The sequence below is a fragment of the Lycium ferocissimum genome, chromosome 1, assembly GCF_029784015.1.
Source record: "Lycium ferocissimum isolate CSIRO_LF1 chromosome 1, AGI_CSIRO_Lferr_CH_V1, whole genome shotgun sequence".
NCBI lineage: Eukaryota > Viridiplantae > Streptophyta > Magnoliopsida > Solanales > Solanaceae > Lycium > Lycium ferocissimum.
Window position 1 is genome coordinate 72441370 of NC_081342.1, and position 18699 is coordinate 72460068.

Consider the following 18699-nt stretch of genomic DNA (forward strand, 5'->3'; position numbering starts at 1 on the left):
CACCTCTCCAAGATAGTTCACTCAACTCAAGTGCTGAATACACCCTGAAAAATCTTTCAATTCTGTTGCTATAATAGGTGCACCAAATAGCCTGTCATTTGGGTGAAAACTGCATTAAAGTCTCCTCCTATGAGCCAAGTTTGAGTAATCCTTTGTCTAATTTCTTCAAGTTTGCTCCACAACTGCTTTCTGTTCTCTATTGAGTTAAAACCATATACCACAGTGATCAGACAAGATAGGGTACTGACGAGACCAATGTGCATAGGTATTTTCTGCTCGTACTCTGTCAAATTATAGTAAAGTTTAAGATATCATCCCACAGAGATTGGAACCACCTAGACTACATATTTGTATTATTTTTGTTACCATTTGAGATGATCAAACTGATGAAAAGAGAGTTGTTCAAAAGTATTGAAAATTATAATAATAAAATAAGAAATATTTTTGGATTTTTCTAATAAAAGATGGAGGTTGGGATATTTTGAATTGGCAAGATAAAATTATTATAATAAAATCAAAAGTTTATTACTTATTTCTCCGTTTAAAGAATGATTGCTTATTTCTAATTCAATCACTCCACATAACGACAATATGTTAATAGCACCACTCTCGCTTATACTATTAATTTATTGATAATTAATTAGTGACATTAAACAATAATTAATAACACCTCTTTCGATTAGTGTAGTTAACCAATTAAAGTAATGGCTTCAAACAAGAATTATCTTAGTTGAGTGCACCAAGTGAACAAAAGCCTCTTTAGATTAGCTCTTGCTAAATCAATAAACTTATTTGAGTCAACCCCTCCGTGAGAATTAGGATTGAAAGAAATAAGACAAAGATCCCTTAAATTAATAAACTTATTTGAGTCAATCCCTCCGTGAGAATTAGGACTGAAAGAAATAAGATAAAAATTATTTAAATCAATAACTTATTTGAGTTAATCCCTCCGCGAGAATTAGGACTAAAAGAAATAAGATAAAGATCATTTAAATCAGCAAACTTGTTTAAGTCGTTCTCTTCTCCCGAATAAGAAATAAAATAACAAGATAAAGATTTTTGTAAAGAGATATAATTATATCCAATAATAGATATAATTAATATCAAATACCTTGGTGTATAAAGATGATAAAGAGAAAATCTCAACATAAGAAGATAATAAAATAAAGATATTTATTATAATACCGTTATCAAGCTTCATCTAATATCCCAACCAAGGAAACTTACTCCATTATGGAGTAGAAAACTAAATACAAATAAAGACTAAGAGAATATTTTTTTTACTATAAGAAAGAGCCAAGAGAGACACCAAGACTAGTTCTTGTGTCCTCTTCACTCTTCGATGCAAATAAGATGAAAGATGGGTTCTCCTTTCTTCTACAAAACATATGCCTATTTAAAAGAAAAATTCCTAGAAATCTTGGAGAGACATTGCAAGAGAAATTCAATATAATAATATTTCCTTGATGAGAAATTGGCGTGGAAAATTATCATGCAATCTTGAGAAATTGGCATGGCAAATTATTATGCAATCTTGAGAAATTGGCATAGCAATTTATCATGAAATTTTGGTGAGAATTTGTCATAACTTTGTTTCTCTTGACTTTGTGTAGTCTTTGGTGAAGTTGTCACGGATGCATCCTCCTTTCTTGGCTTTTAGTTCTTGCTTCTTCTCTTTTTCCATGTATTTTTTTCCTGCAAGATTTGTCAGAAAAGTGCGAGAATATGATATAAATTATTCATGTCTTATTTTTAAAATATTATATTTTTATATTGAAATTACATGAATAATTTATACCCATCAGGTACTTCCAGGCCTGGTCACTTGACAGTGGACCAGCTGAGCAGTAGAACATATATGCAAGATGTGGTAATAATTTGGATCTCAAGCAACCCATATTCTACCATTGACTGCTTCCTGATAATTACATATGATATCCCAACCTGGGAAGACATTATTAGTGATTTTTTGCTGCTTGTGTGCTTCAACTCTTGTTTCCACTAGGCAAGCAAGTTTGATGTGATTAGTGTTGAGATACTGCTTTAATTCTTTTTGCTTGTGCCATTTATTGATAACCCTCACATTCCATGTAAGCCAGCTCATCTACACGGTACTATGACCTCCTCTGTTAGGAGGGAGTTGTTGCTGCACTCTATTTTCTCTTTGATCACCAAATTTCCCTTTGTGAACTGGCACAGATTGCAAAACAGGAAAATTTTCTAGACTAAGTTCTGGATTTACAGGTTGATCGCTTTCTTGTTGCACTATTGGTTGATTGATCTGGTCTCCGGCCATGGCTACATTTTGGGATAGGGATGTGATTATGATAGGAAACTGTGTTGGAGGAGTTACCACAACATCCTTCACATGCTCCAGTTGTTGCAAGTTGGTAGTAGCAGTCTGTTTTCCAATATCAGTTCTATTTGGTATAGGGTTGCTCACTATTTTTGGGTCAGTCACATGATTGGGATGATCAATTGGTGCAGCCGGCCCCTGGTTCCGTTGTTCTGATATAGATTCCTAAGTAGAGTTCACTAGCATTAACCCTCTGAACTTCCAATGTTGCACCATCCTCTTGGGGTCTTGCCTTCTTTTGTTGTGCTCCTTAGGTATTTTTGGTGGCTGAGGAGGCTTTCTAATCTGTGAAGGGCACACATGCCCAATCATTGAGCAAGTTGGACAGAATTTTGGCCTCCAATCATAAGTCACACTCTGAACAAATTCCATCCCATTAGGATCTTGTATTCTAATTTCATTTGGTAATGGTTTAGTAATATTCACCTCAATTAACATCCTTGCAAAGGATATTCTAGTTTGATTTGCTGTGCACTCATCAGCATGAATAGGATACCAATCACACTTGCAATTCTATATAAGGATTCTGTCAGATCCAGCAGGACATGGGCAATTTTGGGAACTTTACCCATAAAGGGATCTCAATTGGAAATTCTTTGCTAAAGTCGAAATTGAGAGTCCATGGTTTCAATATTATAGGCTTGCTATTGAGAGAATACCGTCCAGAGTAAATTACCTCATTCATATCTTCAATCAACTGGAATCGAACAACACAATACCTCTCTTCATGATAAAACAGTTCAGGTTCAGCAGCCATAGCCCAAAATTGTCCAATATATCTCTTCATAACATTATGCCCCGGTGCCTCTCCAATGAAATATGCAATTAGAGAACTTTGCCACTTCAGTATTTCTTTATCGGCCTCTTTTTTCACCAACTTTACCACAGGTTGCTCATTAATTATCTCAGGGGGAATGTATTTTAGTGCTAGCCCATGGGTTGCAGCTTTGTTGTGTGCAAATAGGGTTGTCCAAGGAGTTGCCTGAGTTGTATTTGGGTCTGGTACAACCCTATTGGTTTGATTGGTGTTGATCGGTACAACCCTAGGTGGGTTAGTACTTGTCGACGCCATATTATTAGGACCTTTAATTGGTTAAGGGCCAAATCCCAATTTAAGTGAAGAATCAGATGGGGTAGGTTGAGGAGTTACCATGACATCCAATGCGGCTGATATGCCCTCCGTTTCTCCTTGCTGAGCTTTACCCTTATCACCCACTTCTGTAACTTGCTCAACTAGTGGGATGAAACTCAAATCCTTAAAGTTGTTTAGACTAATAAAAAGTGATTTTCACATGATTTTCAATTGATTCAATTATAAAATCATTTATGTTTCATTATCTTTAATATAGAATTTAGATTATCTTTTTTATATATATATATATATCATTTTTATGATAATTTAAAAGATAATCAAAATCTATGATATAACAAATACTAATTTGAATCGTGCAAAACATACTTAAAATGTACTAAAATATTTGCATAAAATAAACAAATGCCTAATGAAATTTTGGTTGTTGCTAATTTATTTACATTCAACTATAATAAACACTCTCAGCAATCAGATCATGAATTTGGTTAGGGGTTTTATTTCAGCAAGGGTATTTGAGAGATTGCAAAATAATAATAGGGATTGAATAGTAAAATCTTTGGTCAAACTAAAGTGCTTATAAGCTGAAAAACAATGAGTTAGGAATGACCAACTTATTGCTTACGACTGATTTTGGCTTATAGGCACTTTTATTTTTTACCCAACACGTAGATAAGCCGAAAATGACTTTTAACCGGTGAGTTGACATGCTTCTCCAGGCTTTTTGTAGTTTCTGCCTCCAGAAGCAGCCTACCGAATTACTCCTCCGGAACTTCGTATGATTTCCCAGAGCCTCTTGCTTGTTGGCTCGAATCTGACCTGTCACCATTGCTACGTATCATATTTTGATACGTCCACTTGGTATCTACGGATTTTGCCCTATACATTTTTTATGATTATCAACTCTTCTAACTAAGAGCGTAAAATGTCAATAAGCTTGAAATCTTTTCCAAAATACGACATATGATCGGTGACTAATCTAAGCTTTAGACGTCGTGAATTCTAACTTGAGAATATGATGTTCTGAGATATACTATACTTGTTTCTTACATGTATATACTATATGATTCAGGTCAAAAGTTGTGGATTATGCCGAATCCTCGAACTTGTTGGGTCCGCCGGTGCTCTTAATTTTTTTCTTCTTTTTACGTACGATCATTAGACTTTGATTAATCTAAGGTGTAAAACAATTATATATATGGTTGAACGTAAGCAACCAAACTCTAATATCTTATTCCATATTATTTTGGGGGTCAAATCTAATTCCAATTTTATAATCAAAATATCCAAAAACGAAAAAGGGCAAATACAGCAAAACAAAAATAACCTTGACTAATTTCAAAGACTTCTTCCACCAATCTTACGTGATTCTTCTCCACGAATCAACAAACTTATATTTGCTTATTACCAATTACACTATTTGCTTGACTCATAATTATCGTTAAAACCCACCTACCAGTTGACAACAGCTTATAGGCTTCACCCGGCAAACAACACGTGGCAAAAACAGGGGCGAATTTATCACTAAAAAATGGGTCACGTGAACTCATGGTTCCCCAACTAAACTCAATATATTATTCTTAAAATATATCTTATATTAACCGAAGGAACACATGGTCAAACAAGACCGAGTGGAGGACTAGTTAAGTGTTGGGTTTAATCCCGTAAGGTCCTCGGATTGAACCCTACCAAATGCACTTTTGATGTCCTTTTTCAAAAGAAAAATTCTAAGCCGCCTTTAACGTTGGTGAATCCATCTTCTTAAAATCATAAATTCGCCTCTAGTGGCAAACACCCACTTGCCCCACAAAAAACCAATTTAAAAAACTCCAATTTTAAAGTCAAGAATTGAACAATATTCAAAAACTGAAAATTTTACCAGTAAATAGCCACCTCCATCAGAATCCACATGCTCATTTCTCTCCTTCACCACCACCACCACCACTACAACTGTCCCCACCGCCTCCAACCGCCATTCGCGGTGGAGCCGGTAACGAGTCAAACCCGTGTTTATATTGAGTCTTGGTCAAACTATTTTATCTTCACTGATACTTGAACAATTATAACATCATCCAATAATTGAGTTGTTTGTATTCTTCAATAACAACTAAGGGTAAAATGAACATAATTGTTAAGGGTGAAATGGACAAAAATAATTAAAGTTATTTTAAAATTCTAAAAAGACAAATAATTTGAAACAACAATTTTAAAATCAAGAACACTGGCAGACACCCACTTGACCACAAAAAACCAATATAAAACCTCAATTTAATCAAGAATTGAACAATATCCAAATTAAAAAAAAAAGGGTTAATAGACTGTGAATATGGATTCAAATGAAAAATTAATGGATTCGAGTGAAATGGGTTTTTGTGTTCCTGGAGCTCTCTTTTCTGGTAGTAGGTACAGGAATGTGTTCAATTATATCCACTAGTCAAAAATTATTTTTTTGATGAATCAAAGAACTTATATTTGTATTTTACCAATTCTACCCTTTTCTTGACTTATATACGCTTCTATATCTCAAATTATGTACGGTGATCCTCTTTTGCATGCTCGTTGAAAAACATTAATTAGGAAGTTTGTTTTTTACTGTTTACCCTTCATTGTTCTTGAACAGTTATAACATTAACAATAACTTCTAAGGATAAAATGAAAAATGATAATTAATGTTATCTTACACTTTCAAAACAACAAATAATTTGAGACCAGGGGAGGATATAGGGCCCCCCGAGGGTGTTCACCCGAACACCCTCGGTAAAATATTATACTGTATATATAAGGTCTTTTTTCACTTTTTATGTACATATATAGATTTTGAATACCCTGAAAACAGGAAAAGAGGTTGGTTCAATGGTTTAGGGTGTTCAAAATTTCAAGTTCAAATTCTAATCACTATATTTTTCTTTTTTCGAACCCTTTCAATGAAAATTCTGAATTTATCACTACTTGAAACTGCTGTTTTTATAAAACACGCCAGATAATTTGAGATGGAGAGAACAATTATCATTAAAAACTCACCACACCAGTTGACAAAGGCTGATGCCTGATAGCTTCACTTGGCCGGCCAATGACACGTGGCAGATACCCACTTGCCCCCCAAAAAAACCAATAAAAGTGCCCCTATTTTAAAAAATCAAGAACACGTGGCAGACATCCATTTGACCACAGAAAACAATTAAAAACCTCAATTTTTAAATGAGGAATTGAACAATATCCAAATACAAAACAAAAACAAAAAAATTTAATGGCAACTCACGTGCTCATTTCTCCCCACCACCACCATTACCACCTCCAGCCGTCATGCACGGTGGAGCCGGTGACGAAGAGTCAAACCCGGGTTTATACCGAGTCTTGATCAAATGATTCTACTCACTTGAACACTAACTACTAAGGTAAAATGAAAAAAATAATTAATTTTGTCTTAAACTTCAAAAATAACAAATAATTTGAGATAACAATTTTCAGAAAGCAGGACGAATAATTTGAGACGGACAGAGAAAATTATCCTTAAAAATTTAAAACCCACCACTCCAGTGTATGGTAGATACTGATTACCATACCGAAATCAAAAATTTTTATACCGCAGTTTCGATATTATGGTATTTGGTATGCATTTTTAAAAAGTTTGGTATCCAGTACGGTATTCAGTATTCATAAAGAAAATATCGAAATACCGAATACCATACCGAAGTATATAGTTACATATACAATTCATATATCTTAGTATTATAATGGTAACAAATATAAAAAATACTATTATTAGAAAACTAATTGTTTAAACGTTGGACTTTGACTACTCTATCTTGATGTAAATGTCCTTTTCGTGTAATTGATTTACGAAAGAGATTGCTCGCACTTTCTTTTGAATATTTTTACATGCGTAAGGTGTTTAGCACATAATAATTAAAATGTTCTTAAATAACGGAAGCCATAATTCTCCACGATATGAATATATATAAGTCGAAGTCGGACAAACTATGATACCGGTAAAATACGGAAATCGAACTTTAAAATACCGAATTAATTTGGTACAATAATGATATAGTATTTTCAGAAACCGAAAACTTAAATTACCGTACCGAAATTTCAAATACCGTACCGTAACATGCCCACGCTACCCCAGTTGACAATATCTGATAGCTTCACTTGGCTGACAAAGTACACGTGTCAGACACCCACTTGACCACAAAAAACAATTAAAAACCTCAATTTTTAAATCAAGAATTGAAACAATATACAAAACAAAAACAAAATAAAGTTAATGACAACCAAAATGCTCATTTCTGTCCACTGCCACCACCACTGCCTCCGGCCGCCATGCACGGTTGTGCCGGCGACAAGTCAACTTGTCATAAGAAACTTTTAGAAAGGTTCAACTTGCTATTACAAGAGAAAAAAAGAGAGAAATATGGATTCAAATGAAATGGGATTTTGTGTTCCTGGTTTTTTTAATACTGGTAGTCCGTACAGAAATGTGTTGAATTATATGGGTCATGCAGTTCATGTTAGTAAAGCTGTTACAGGGGAAATTATCTACTGGTAAGTAAATTTTTTTTTTTTTTTTTTTTTTTTTTAAACTTTGAATTTGGAAGTGAAATTACTTTGTTTGTAATGAGTGATGTTTGATTTGAGTTGGTCTTTGTTGATATTTTGAGTTTTTATGAGTTGGTAAATTGAAGTTGACTTGAGCTAGATTTACTTCGAAAAATTGCTTCTTTTTCTGTTTAAAATGCCATCAATTGGTTGTATGTGAAGGAATGGATTTAGAGGATTTGTATAGCTAACTACAAGACTTTCTCGCTTTTGTTATTCCTCGTTTTCATATTGTTTTTGATATGCTTGTCCCTATCTGACTTTTTGTCTTGTCTTGTTTTCTCTCTTGAGCCGAGGGTCTTTCGGAAACAGCCGCCCTACCTTTCAAGGTGGGGGTTAGGTCTGCGTACACTCTACCCTCTCCAGACCCCACATTGTGGGATTATACTGGGCATGTTGTTGTTGTTGTTGTATAGCTAACTACAACCAGAGGCGAATCTAGGATTTAAACTTGATGGGTTCAATTTTTAGCACTAAGGTTTGGGATTTGTATTTGTTAAAAACTTTAGCTGTCTCTTTTACATGTATATGTATTTATCGTCTAAAATGTTAGGTTCAGTTGAACCCATTGATCAAAGACTACGTTCGCCTCTACCTGCAACTAGTTTGGGATTGCGGTGTAGTTGATTGATTTATTTTTCTTGAAAAAACAAGGCTTTGAATGTGATTGCCTAGCTCTAATTATGTTTGAAAACTTGAATTGGTTGTTTGGAGTTAGTGATCATGCGATTCATTGCTTAAGACCCCTTTCTCTATAGGATGCTTTGTAAGTCTTGATTAAACTGCTAGATGGCTGATGCTTAGTGGGATTTGTCTGGAGATAGCATTTTCGAGTTTTGAACACTGGAAGAATCACATTTTTGCGATAACCTTTATAGCTGCTAAGACTACCTCCATCAGTTAACGTTGATCAAATTTTCCGATTCAAAGTTATGTTAGCAAGTAGTAAATCAATTAGGCACCACTATTGATTGTAGTTTTACTCATTCGCTTTTACTACTTCAGCTAAAGACTAGTTTGAGTTAAGTTAGCATGTTGTTACACTTACATTAGGTCTGAGAAGAGGTAAGTGTGGGACTTTGAGAAAACTAATTTGCTTTAAAAGACAAGTTTAAAATGATATTGGAATGGGCCTGATATCGAAGTATATTTAGAGGGTCCATTTCATCGACCCCCTACTAGTTTGAGGCTGAGGCATAGTTGATTAGTGACTCTAGCTGGCATGCATCTTGACTAATTTCACGGGATACCTACTTTCTCCCATCAGCAACATGTACCAGGTAACTCTGTCTATCAAGGCTTAGACAGATAGGAAGAAATCATCTAGTGTTTTTGTCACCTAAGACCTCATGGTTCTTCTACCACTTCATTGACCACTAGGCCACAACCTTGTCTTGACAATTATCATATCCGCAAACAAGTGGCCGCATCTCCTGGGTTGAGAACTATTAGGTCTCAAGTTCAATTCCCAATATTATTTCAATACGAATAACTACTCATGATGTGCGCACCCAAGGGTGTGGTCTAGTGGTCAATGAAGTGAGTTGAGAACTATGAGGTCTTAGGTTCAGTTCCCTAGCAGAGACAAAAAACACTAGGTGCTTTCTTCCCATCTGTCCCAGCCATGGTGGACAGAGTTACGTGGTACCTGTTGCTGGTGGGAGATAGCAGGTATCCCGTGGAATTAGTTGAGGTGTGCGCAAGCTGGACCTGACACCACGATTATTAAAAAAAAAAAAAAAAGAACTCTAGGTGCTCTTGTTGGTTGTGAATTGCATATGACACGAGGAAGTTTTTCTCTTGCAGGAACCGATCTGCTGAAATACTTTATGGTTATAAAGAGCATGAAGTACTTGGACAGATTACCACTGAATTTCTTATCTGTGAAGAATATCATCAACTGGCTAGGATTGCCAGGGAAAGATTGAGCTGTGGACAATCATGGTCGGGTCTGTTTCCTTGTAAGAAGAGGTCAGGTCAGATCTTTAAGGCAATGATGACGAAAAGCCCGTTGTATGAAGACGGTGAGCTTTTTGGTATTATCACTGTTTCAAACGACGCAGCTTCATTCATTAATGTGAACTCAAAGGATACAAGTAGTACTCATGAGGAGGATAATGATCATCAACCTGGTGCACGAGGAATAAATTTCAAAAGGATTCAATGGAATCAACGACCACAAATCGCATCATCTGTTTCGAATCTGGTGCTTATTATCGTGTTGTCGGTGTGCTTCATAAACAATCACTACGGAAAAACTAGAATTAGCTACGAACTTTGTCGCTAATCCGTTTCTAAATAGGATTAGTGACGGATTTTGCTGTTTAGCTACAGAATTTGTTCGTCGCTAGTTCTTGTTTGATTAGTAGTGAATTTAGTCTAACTTTCTGAATAATTATCCCTTGTTTTTTCCTGATTTTCAGGCCTCGAAAGTTTTCTCACTGAAGCGTGGAGAAGATGCATGTGATACAACATCTGCAGATGTGGGGCACAGGGATGAGGCTGAGTTAGACACCAAAGAAGGGAAATCACTGAAGCCACCCAGAGCACCTGTAAGTAGGGGTGACAAAATTAGCTCATGAAAACATGGCCCGCCCATCCCGATCAAGTTTGGGCTGGTCATTAACCCGCTCATTTATTAGCTCAGCCCATTTTAGCCAACCTATTTCAGCCCATGTAAAAACCGGGCTGATATGTAGCCCAAATTGACCCATAGATACCTTGTCAAAATATTTTCAAAAAGACTTTTTCTTTTATTTGATATGTTATACATAGTCATAATAAAGAAAAAAAATAACTTTTTGTTAGGTATTTATACTTTTATAAAAGAACAAGTAAAGAAATTAAAATTTAGTAAGAATTGGGCTGGTTGGATTATGACTTGCTTTTGAGCCCATTTTAGTCCAACCGATTTCAGCTCAAGTAACTTTAGGCGACTCATTGACATGCTCAAAAATCCAACCTAACTCGCCCATTTGACACCCCTACGGTCCTACCTGTAAGTGTGAGGTAGTTGGTTTGCTTGCTTCCCATTGATTGAAAAGACATTTTATGAGGTAATATTATCATTTCAGGCGACACGGCTGAGTTTCAGTTTGCTCGGTGGGAAGAATAGAGCTAATGCAGAGAGCACTGAGAAGGATGAATCTACATTTGACATCGCTCAGCCTTCCAAAATTGTAATTTCCTGATTCTTTATACGTCTGGAGTATTGTTCTATTTGATGTCCCTCTCTTCCTTCTTGGCTTTATTAATTTCTTTGAAAAGATTAGCTGGCAATTACCTTCATGGTCTTGTATACAGCTTATTTGTGCTAATAATATATCTGATAAGGTTTATTAGAGTAGTCATGGAAGGATCTAGATGAAGTTCGAGAACCGATTGTAAACCTTCTGTGACAAGGAGTGATACTGAAACCAAACACCTTCCTCTGTTCAAATCTGTTTGTCTTAGTTTGACTCAGCACACAGTTTAAGAAAATAAAAGAAGACTTTTGAATCTTGTAGTCTTAAACTAAAGATGTGTAATGTACCAAAATGCCCTTTGAATCTTGTGGTCTTAAATATGCCTGTAGGATGTTGGGTGTAAAGAGTTACTAAATAGAGAAAGAGACATTTTTTCTGAAACAGACTAAGAATAAAAAGGAAAGTAAGACAAACAAATTGAAACAGAGGTGGGGAGGGGGGAGGATAAAGAGGTTTTCAGCGTAGAGGGGAAAATCAAAGGCGGAGCCGAAAATCCGAGTTTATGGGTTCAGAGTTCTAAAAAAATTTAGCTTACTTGGTTCTTGATGAATTATTTATACATATTAAGTGAATTTCGTAACAAAAATACAGGATGTTGACTAAAATTACTGGGTTCTGCCGAGCCCATAGCTTTCTCTTGGAAAACTGAATGCTGTTGGGGCCTTGGGGGTCACTTGAACTAAGCAAAACTGGGGGAGAAATTAGAAGTTAAAGAGAAGAATTTAGGTCCAAATAAGAGTTTTTGATAATTATGTGCTATATGTTTAAAGCTGGATGTTTTTTCTAATGACGAGTTTGCAACAATTGTAGGCAGCAAAGGTTATGTCAAAGCTGAATATTGCAGGATTGGGGCACCTTGGTAAAGAGAAGGGTCAGCATAATGGGGGCGACGATACTCCTGTTCGTGAGAATGTAGCTGAACCACATTCACCAACAGCACCTGATTCTACGGAAAAATGTTGTCACTTTGTTGATGCACAACCTCGCCTTCAGAGAAACCAGAAAGGAACTTGTTGTGATCCAGGAATAATGTGTGCCCCAACAACTGGTCATGGTGTTGTAGAGGGTCCTGAAGGACAGCGGCGGATCCAAAGCTTTAGGTACGGGTTCCCGGAAACCAGTAGCTTTTGCTCATACCCTGTCTATGTACTAAAAATTCCATAAAAAATTTATAAATATTTGATTGTGCATCCAGTCATCATTATAGATTAATTTGAGATTGTTATAGGAACCCATATACTTCAAATCCTGGATTTGCCTCTGCCAACTCCAATGAATTTTTCGAGGCAGTTGAAGTTCATGAAGAGATTCCAGGAACATTTATGAATAATGAAGAGCTTAAGAGACAGTTTGAGAATGCAAAATCGTCAGGGGCGGAAGATTCACCGCAGCAGCTTTTGGAGCACCACCAATCACCACAGTCAGTGGGGAGCACTGACAGCCACGGAAATTCATCAAACAAAATTGAGGTGAATGAGTCGAGCCTGATAGTAGATTGTGAAATTGTATGGGAAGATATTAGCCTAAAGGAGGAAATTGGACGAGGTAAAGTAGAGTAATCTTGCCATTATTTACATATGGATCTTTGTCTTTTGAGCTAAATGCTAATGTACCATTGGACAAAATTTTATTCAAGGAGTAGTTCCTTCGTACTAGGGGTGGAAAATTAGCCTATGAGAACATGACCGCCGCCCAACACGTTCAGTCCATCTTAAAATTGGGCTGAAATGTAGCCCAAATTGACCCATGAGAAATCTTGTCAAAATATTTTCAAAAAAGACATTTTTTTGTTTGATATGTTATATATAGCCGCAATGAAGAAAACATAGTTTATTATGTACTTCAAAAATTATGAAAGAACAAACAAAGAAATTAAAACTTAGTAAGAATTGGTCGAGTTGGTAGCTTTTTAGCCAATTTAAGCCCAACTCAATTCAGCCCAAGTAACTGTGACCCACCCGTTTATTAACTCAGCCCATTTTTGACCAGCCCAAATCTGCTAGAAGGGCAGAAATCGTTACCTGAAACTGGTAAAATAGGGCCTAGTTTACTCTTTGCATAAATCATTATATAATGCCGAGCCTTTTATCATTTATCAAGTACAAAAACATTTAAGGGCAGAAATTGTTACCTGAATTTGGTAGAATTCATATACATATCCACCCATGTGGTGCTTCATTCTACTATATATATAAGATCCATCCGTATAGATATCATCATATACATCTAGAAAGCAGTATGCTTTGGAAGAAGCGTGGTGCCTAGTTTACTCTTTTCATGTATCATTATGTAATGCCGAGCCTTTTATCAAGTACAAAAACATTTTAGTTTTTGAAATTCTCACTGACCTCAATATCTTTCCTTTAGGTTCATATGGTGTTGTGTATCATGGAATCTGGAATGGATCGGTACTCCTCTAGTTCCCGAGTTTTTGTTTATGTTTTGAAGGTTACTAATAGATAAATTCTTAGTTCTCTCAAAGTTTTCTTTAGGATGTTGCTGTTAAGGTTTACTTTGCGAATCAATGCAGCGAGGAAACATTGCTCGATTATAAAAAGGAGGTATGTGATACCAGCACAATGGATACTGCCTTGATAGAACAAAATTTTCTTAATATACGTTCAACCATGCTTTTCAGGTTGAAATAATGAAAAGACTCAGACATCCTAACGTGTTGCTATTCATGGGGGCCGTATTTTCTCAAGAGAAACCTGCCATCGTGACAGAGTTTTTACCCAGGTATTGAACTGAGCTACTCCCCCGGGGGAGAATGCCGTGGAAAAGTTTAAATGACAAAAATGGTCCCTTATCTTTGGTGGTAGGTTCAAAATAGTCCCTTAAGTATCACCTGAGCTATTTTGGTCCTTTAAGTTTGTCAAAAGTGAGCACTGTTGGTATGCGTCAGATATTTATCAAACTTTGATTGTTAAATTTAATCGAAACTGGAAAATAAAAAATATTTAACAAGAACTCACATTTGGAATGTATAGTTTTTCCAGTTTATGTTATTTTCGGTCTATTTCAAGAGTCTGGTGCAACTTTTGAGGTGCAATTTCTGTTATTTTCTCGTCTATCTTTTTTTGTCTGGTGTAGTCTTTTATGTTGCGTTTCTGTAATTTTCACAGAAATTTCTGGTGTTCCTGGTTAATTTTTTTTCCACAGTCCTGATCAAAATTGAAGAATCAGAGTTTGGTAAATATCTGATGGTGACCAAAAGTGGACACCTTTGGAAAACTTAAAGGACCAAAAGTGCTCACTGTTGACAAACTTAGGGATCAAAACTGCTCATGTGATACTTCAGGGACTATTTTGAACCTACTACCAAAGATAAGAGACCATTTTCTCATAAAACTGGACTGACAAACGGCAGATGATTGGCCACTCCGTCCAGTTTGATTTTTAAATAATAATTTGACAACATTCTCATCATGTCCTTCAGGGGAAGTCTTTTCAAAACACTTCATGGAAATAGTCAGCCATTAGACTTCAGACGGCGTCTTAGGATGGCCCTCGATGTGGTGTGGTTTCTACTTGGACTCATCAATTTTCTTCTCTAATATGTTTTCAGTGTGAAACTTGACCTAGTAAAAAAGTCGTGGTGTTTCTCACACTCGTTTAATTGACTTCAGGCAAGAGGTATGAATTATTTGCATCGCCGAAACCCACCTATTGTACATAGAGACCTGAAATCTTCAAACTTGCTTGTTGATAAAAGTTGGACCGTCAAGGTACTGATTGCTAAATGGATGCTTCAAATTTTTCTGAGTGAAAGCCCTTTTAGTTAATATAAGTATGACATTTTTTCTCTTCAGGTTGGAGATTTTGGTCTATCAAGATTTAGGGATGCAACTTTTTTAACAACAAAATCTGGGCGAGGGACAGTAAGCATCTTAACTTCGTTTTTTCCCTTTTCTCATGGTCGCATCATATATAGCTGACTTCTTAAAAATATGAATATACAAAAAAAAAAAAAAAGGGGCAGCCTGGTGCACAAAGCATCCCCCGAAAGCAGGGTCTAGGGAAGGGCCGTACTACAAGGGGGTGTGATGTAGACAGCATCAAATATGGATATTATCCATATAATATCCATATTATCCACTGAAAATGGATATCTAGATGGATAATGTGGATAACCATATTATCAATACCTATTTGTCTGCTTCTTATCTTTCATGAGTTCTTGCTTTTTGAGAGTCTAAGCTTATTTTGGCTTTTAGCTTGTGTTCTCACCTTACTATTCCTAAAATCATGGATAATATGGATATCCATATCATCCGTCAGTTAACCCATTTTTTATCCATGTTAAATATGGACGGGTAGGATATTTTATCCATTTTTGTTTAACTCGTTTTCGACCCGCCCATGTCCGATCAGCCCCGACCATTTGCCACTCCTAATTATGCCTTTACCTGTCTGTTTTCTTTTTCTTGATCACTGCAGCCCCAGTGGATGGCTCCTGAAGTACTTCGAAATGAACCTTCAACAGAAAAGTAAGTTCCCAAAACCTTGCATTAAATATTTCTGTGTCCGTTAATTTGGGTAGGTGACTAGGTGGATGGTTGAGACTCATTTGCTTGAGCCCTTGCTCCTTTGTGCCTTTTTTCCCCAAGGAACAAGTTCAATAATAGGAAGACAATGATAGAACTGCGGGAACCATTTTATCCCTAAAGAGTAGCAGTGTTTGTTTCCTGGTGCAAAATGTTGTTTACTAAGCAAGAATTCTTTTCTCTTTTTGTGTGTGGATATATTTATATTGCTGTACATTCTACTATCAATTACAACTAATAGCTTGCCGGAAATTGGTCAACATTGAGGGTGTGTTTGGTACGGAGGAAAATATTTTTCAATTTTCCCATGTTTGGTTGGTCAAAATTTTCGGAAAACATTTCCGTAGGAAAACAGGTTCCTTAAAAATGAGGAAAATGACTTCTTAATAGTCGGGAAAACAAGTTCCACAAATGACATTACATATTGATTGTCTCATCCTCACCTCCACCAAGCTCCACCCCACCCCACCCTCATAGCCCCCATCCCCACCACCCCCACACCCCTATCCCCAACTCTTATAGTGTTTGCCTACATTAGATACAAATGCTTTTCGGATAATATTTTCTGCTTACGTACCAAACACAAGAAAAGATATAAGAAAACCACTTAATTTTCAGTTTGCAAGAAAACATTTTCCGTGGACATTTTCCTTCATACCAAACACACCCTGAGCTTTCTTTTCCTGGAATGGAATTGGGATAGCTTTCTAACGGAGTTCTTCCACTGTCGCACAGATCTGATGTCTTTAGTTTCGGAGTGATCCTATGGGAGTTAATGACTGAATCTATTCCATGGAGCAACCTTAATTCTGTCCAGGTGAATCTCTTCTTAGTTCTTAACTCTCTGGCCAGGTTTTCGTCTTAGTAATTACAATTGGAACCAATGGATATTTCCCTTTAAAGGTTGTAGGAGTTGTTGGATTTATGGATCGTAGATTGGAAATTCCTGAGAATCTTGATACTCGAGTTTCTGCAATTATCAATGATTGTTGGCAAAGGTACTTGTTCTCTCATTTTTGTTTCCGTTTGATGTTATCATCGAAGTATGCAAACATGAACTCGAACTAAACCTCGTTTTCTTCGATAAATACAAACAGCAATCCAGCACTCCGTCCATCGTTCGAAGACATAATCCAAAGGACGACAGACATAATTCTCCCGTTTACAGGATTGACGGCAGCTAGGAAGAACACAGGGACATAATATCAAACACAAATCGACAGGAATCGGGTTACTACTCCAGATAATAATTCATAGGAATCCCTAGTGAATGTGAATGAGAAAATACATAAGGCACGACAGTCTACAGCTTTCTTTCTTTCTCTCTGACATTTTTTTCTTGTTTTAAAGTTTAGGTTAATGTTTTCCATTTACCCGGATAGTGTAGGTGTTGCTAGAAGCATTTATATGTTGGAATCCCTAGTCTTTTACAATATAGGGAGTAGGCAAGCGGGAAATTACACTATGTAGATAGGTGAACCATGTTTTTTATGTATGTATACCATATGTTGAATCCACTTTGACTTCTTCATGTGTTTACTTAGTTATATTCTGATTATGTTGAATCCACTTTGACTTCTTCATGTGTTTACTTAGTTATATTTTGATTTTTCTTAGTGAAAATTTTGGCTTTGCCGCTATATATGGGCAAGTTCTATAGTAGTAAACTTGACCATTCCTTCAGCCATGTGAACTGAGAATATTTCGGCAGGGAGAGTAGTACCTCTTGGGGGACCTAACCCACGTGAATCTTGATGTGAAACTCAAGTGTCCCTTTTTGAGTTATCAGTTTAGTAAATGACCCTTTATATATTTTTCTTGCAATTTATGAACCTTTCAGATCATGCTCTAAAGATTCTTTTTGAGTAAATTAATCTTTTTATATATAATACAACGTTAGAGCATGGTCTAAAAATTGCAAATGTTATACAACAATCTAGTTTTCTTTGTCTATAAGGTTAGGTAATATATCAATAAACATTAGACACGTGTCTAGTGTTGTCGGGAAGATTATTCTCAATCTTGATTGGTCGGTTCAATAGATTTCCAGTACTTAATGTTTAAATCCACCAAAAAATGTGCACCTTGTGCTACTTTGTGTTCTTGATCATTAATCAGGTCAGCAAAAATATTCTTGATTGTGAAATGCATGCAGAAGATCTGTTATTGGAAAAGGAAACACAGCAATTGTTGACTGTCTAAGTTCATTATTGTTGACTGGCTATGCACCGCCATTTTAAATACTCTCTCTCCGTTTATTTTTATTTGTCCACTTTTAATTTTGTACAGCTTTTACAATTTAATAAATAAAGGTATATATTTTATTATAATATCCATATTAATTGGTGTATAGTTTCATTGGAGATATGTTAAAGTGGATAAGTAAAAGTGAAAATTTATTTTTAGTATAGTGGATAAGTAAAAGTGAAATTTATTTTTAGTATAGTGGATAAGTAAAAGTGAACGGAGGGAGTATACATTTAAGTTATATATACCTAGTAATAAGAAACTTTTATACTCCCTCCGTCTCATATTACTTGGCCACATTACTAAAAATATATGTCCCAAATTACTTGTTCATTTATAAAATTAAGATAAAATTAATTAAATCTTTCTCATCTTATCCTTAGTATTAAATATTCTTAAAGACGGTCAATATTGATTAAAATGTATTTATTGGAGAGAGATAGGGGTAAGGTAGTAAAATATATCTTTTATTTATGATTTCTTAAGAGACGTGCAAAAAGAAAATGTGGCCAAGTAATATGGGACGGCGGGAGTACAATCAGATCAATTTTATCTATAAGTAATTTGTTTTATTTTAAGACTGCAAATTCATTTAAAAGGGTGACTTGTAAATGTTCT

The 18699-nt window shown here is 35.8% G+C and overlaps 1 protein-coding gene across 1 annotated transcript; it reads left to right on the forward strand.

The window, feature by feature from the left end:
- The first annotated feature begins 7803 nt into the window (after positions 1–7803).
- LOC132059719 (uncharacterized) lies at positions 7804–17373 on the forward strand. Its single transcript, XM_059452460.1, has 16 exons — positions 7804–7988; positions 9849–10248; positions 10466–10594; positions 11117–11221; positions 12098–12387; positions 12516–12832; positions 13655–13695; positions 13780–13848; positions 13926–14026; positions 14727–14805; positions 14917–15015; positions 15100–15168; positions 15728–15777; positions 16570–16651; positions 16738–16832; positions 16932–17373. Exons 1-16 carry the CDS (start codon positions 7858–7860, stop codon positions 17035–17037), a joined length of 2163 nt encoding a protein of 720 aa, XP_059308443.1. The 5' UTR covers positions 7804–7857; the 3' UTR covers positions 17038–17373.
- The last annotated feature ends 1326 nt before the right edge of the window (positions 17374–18699 follow it).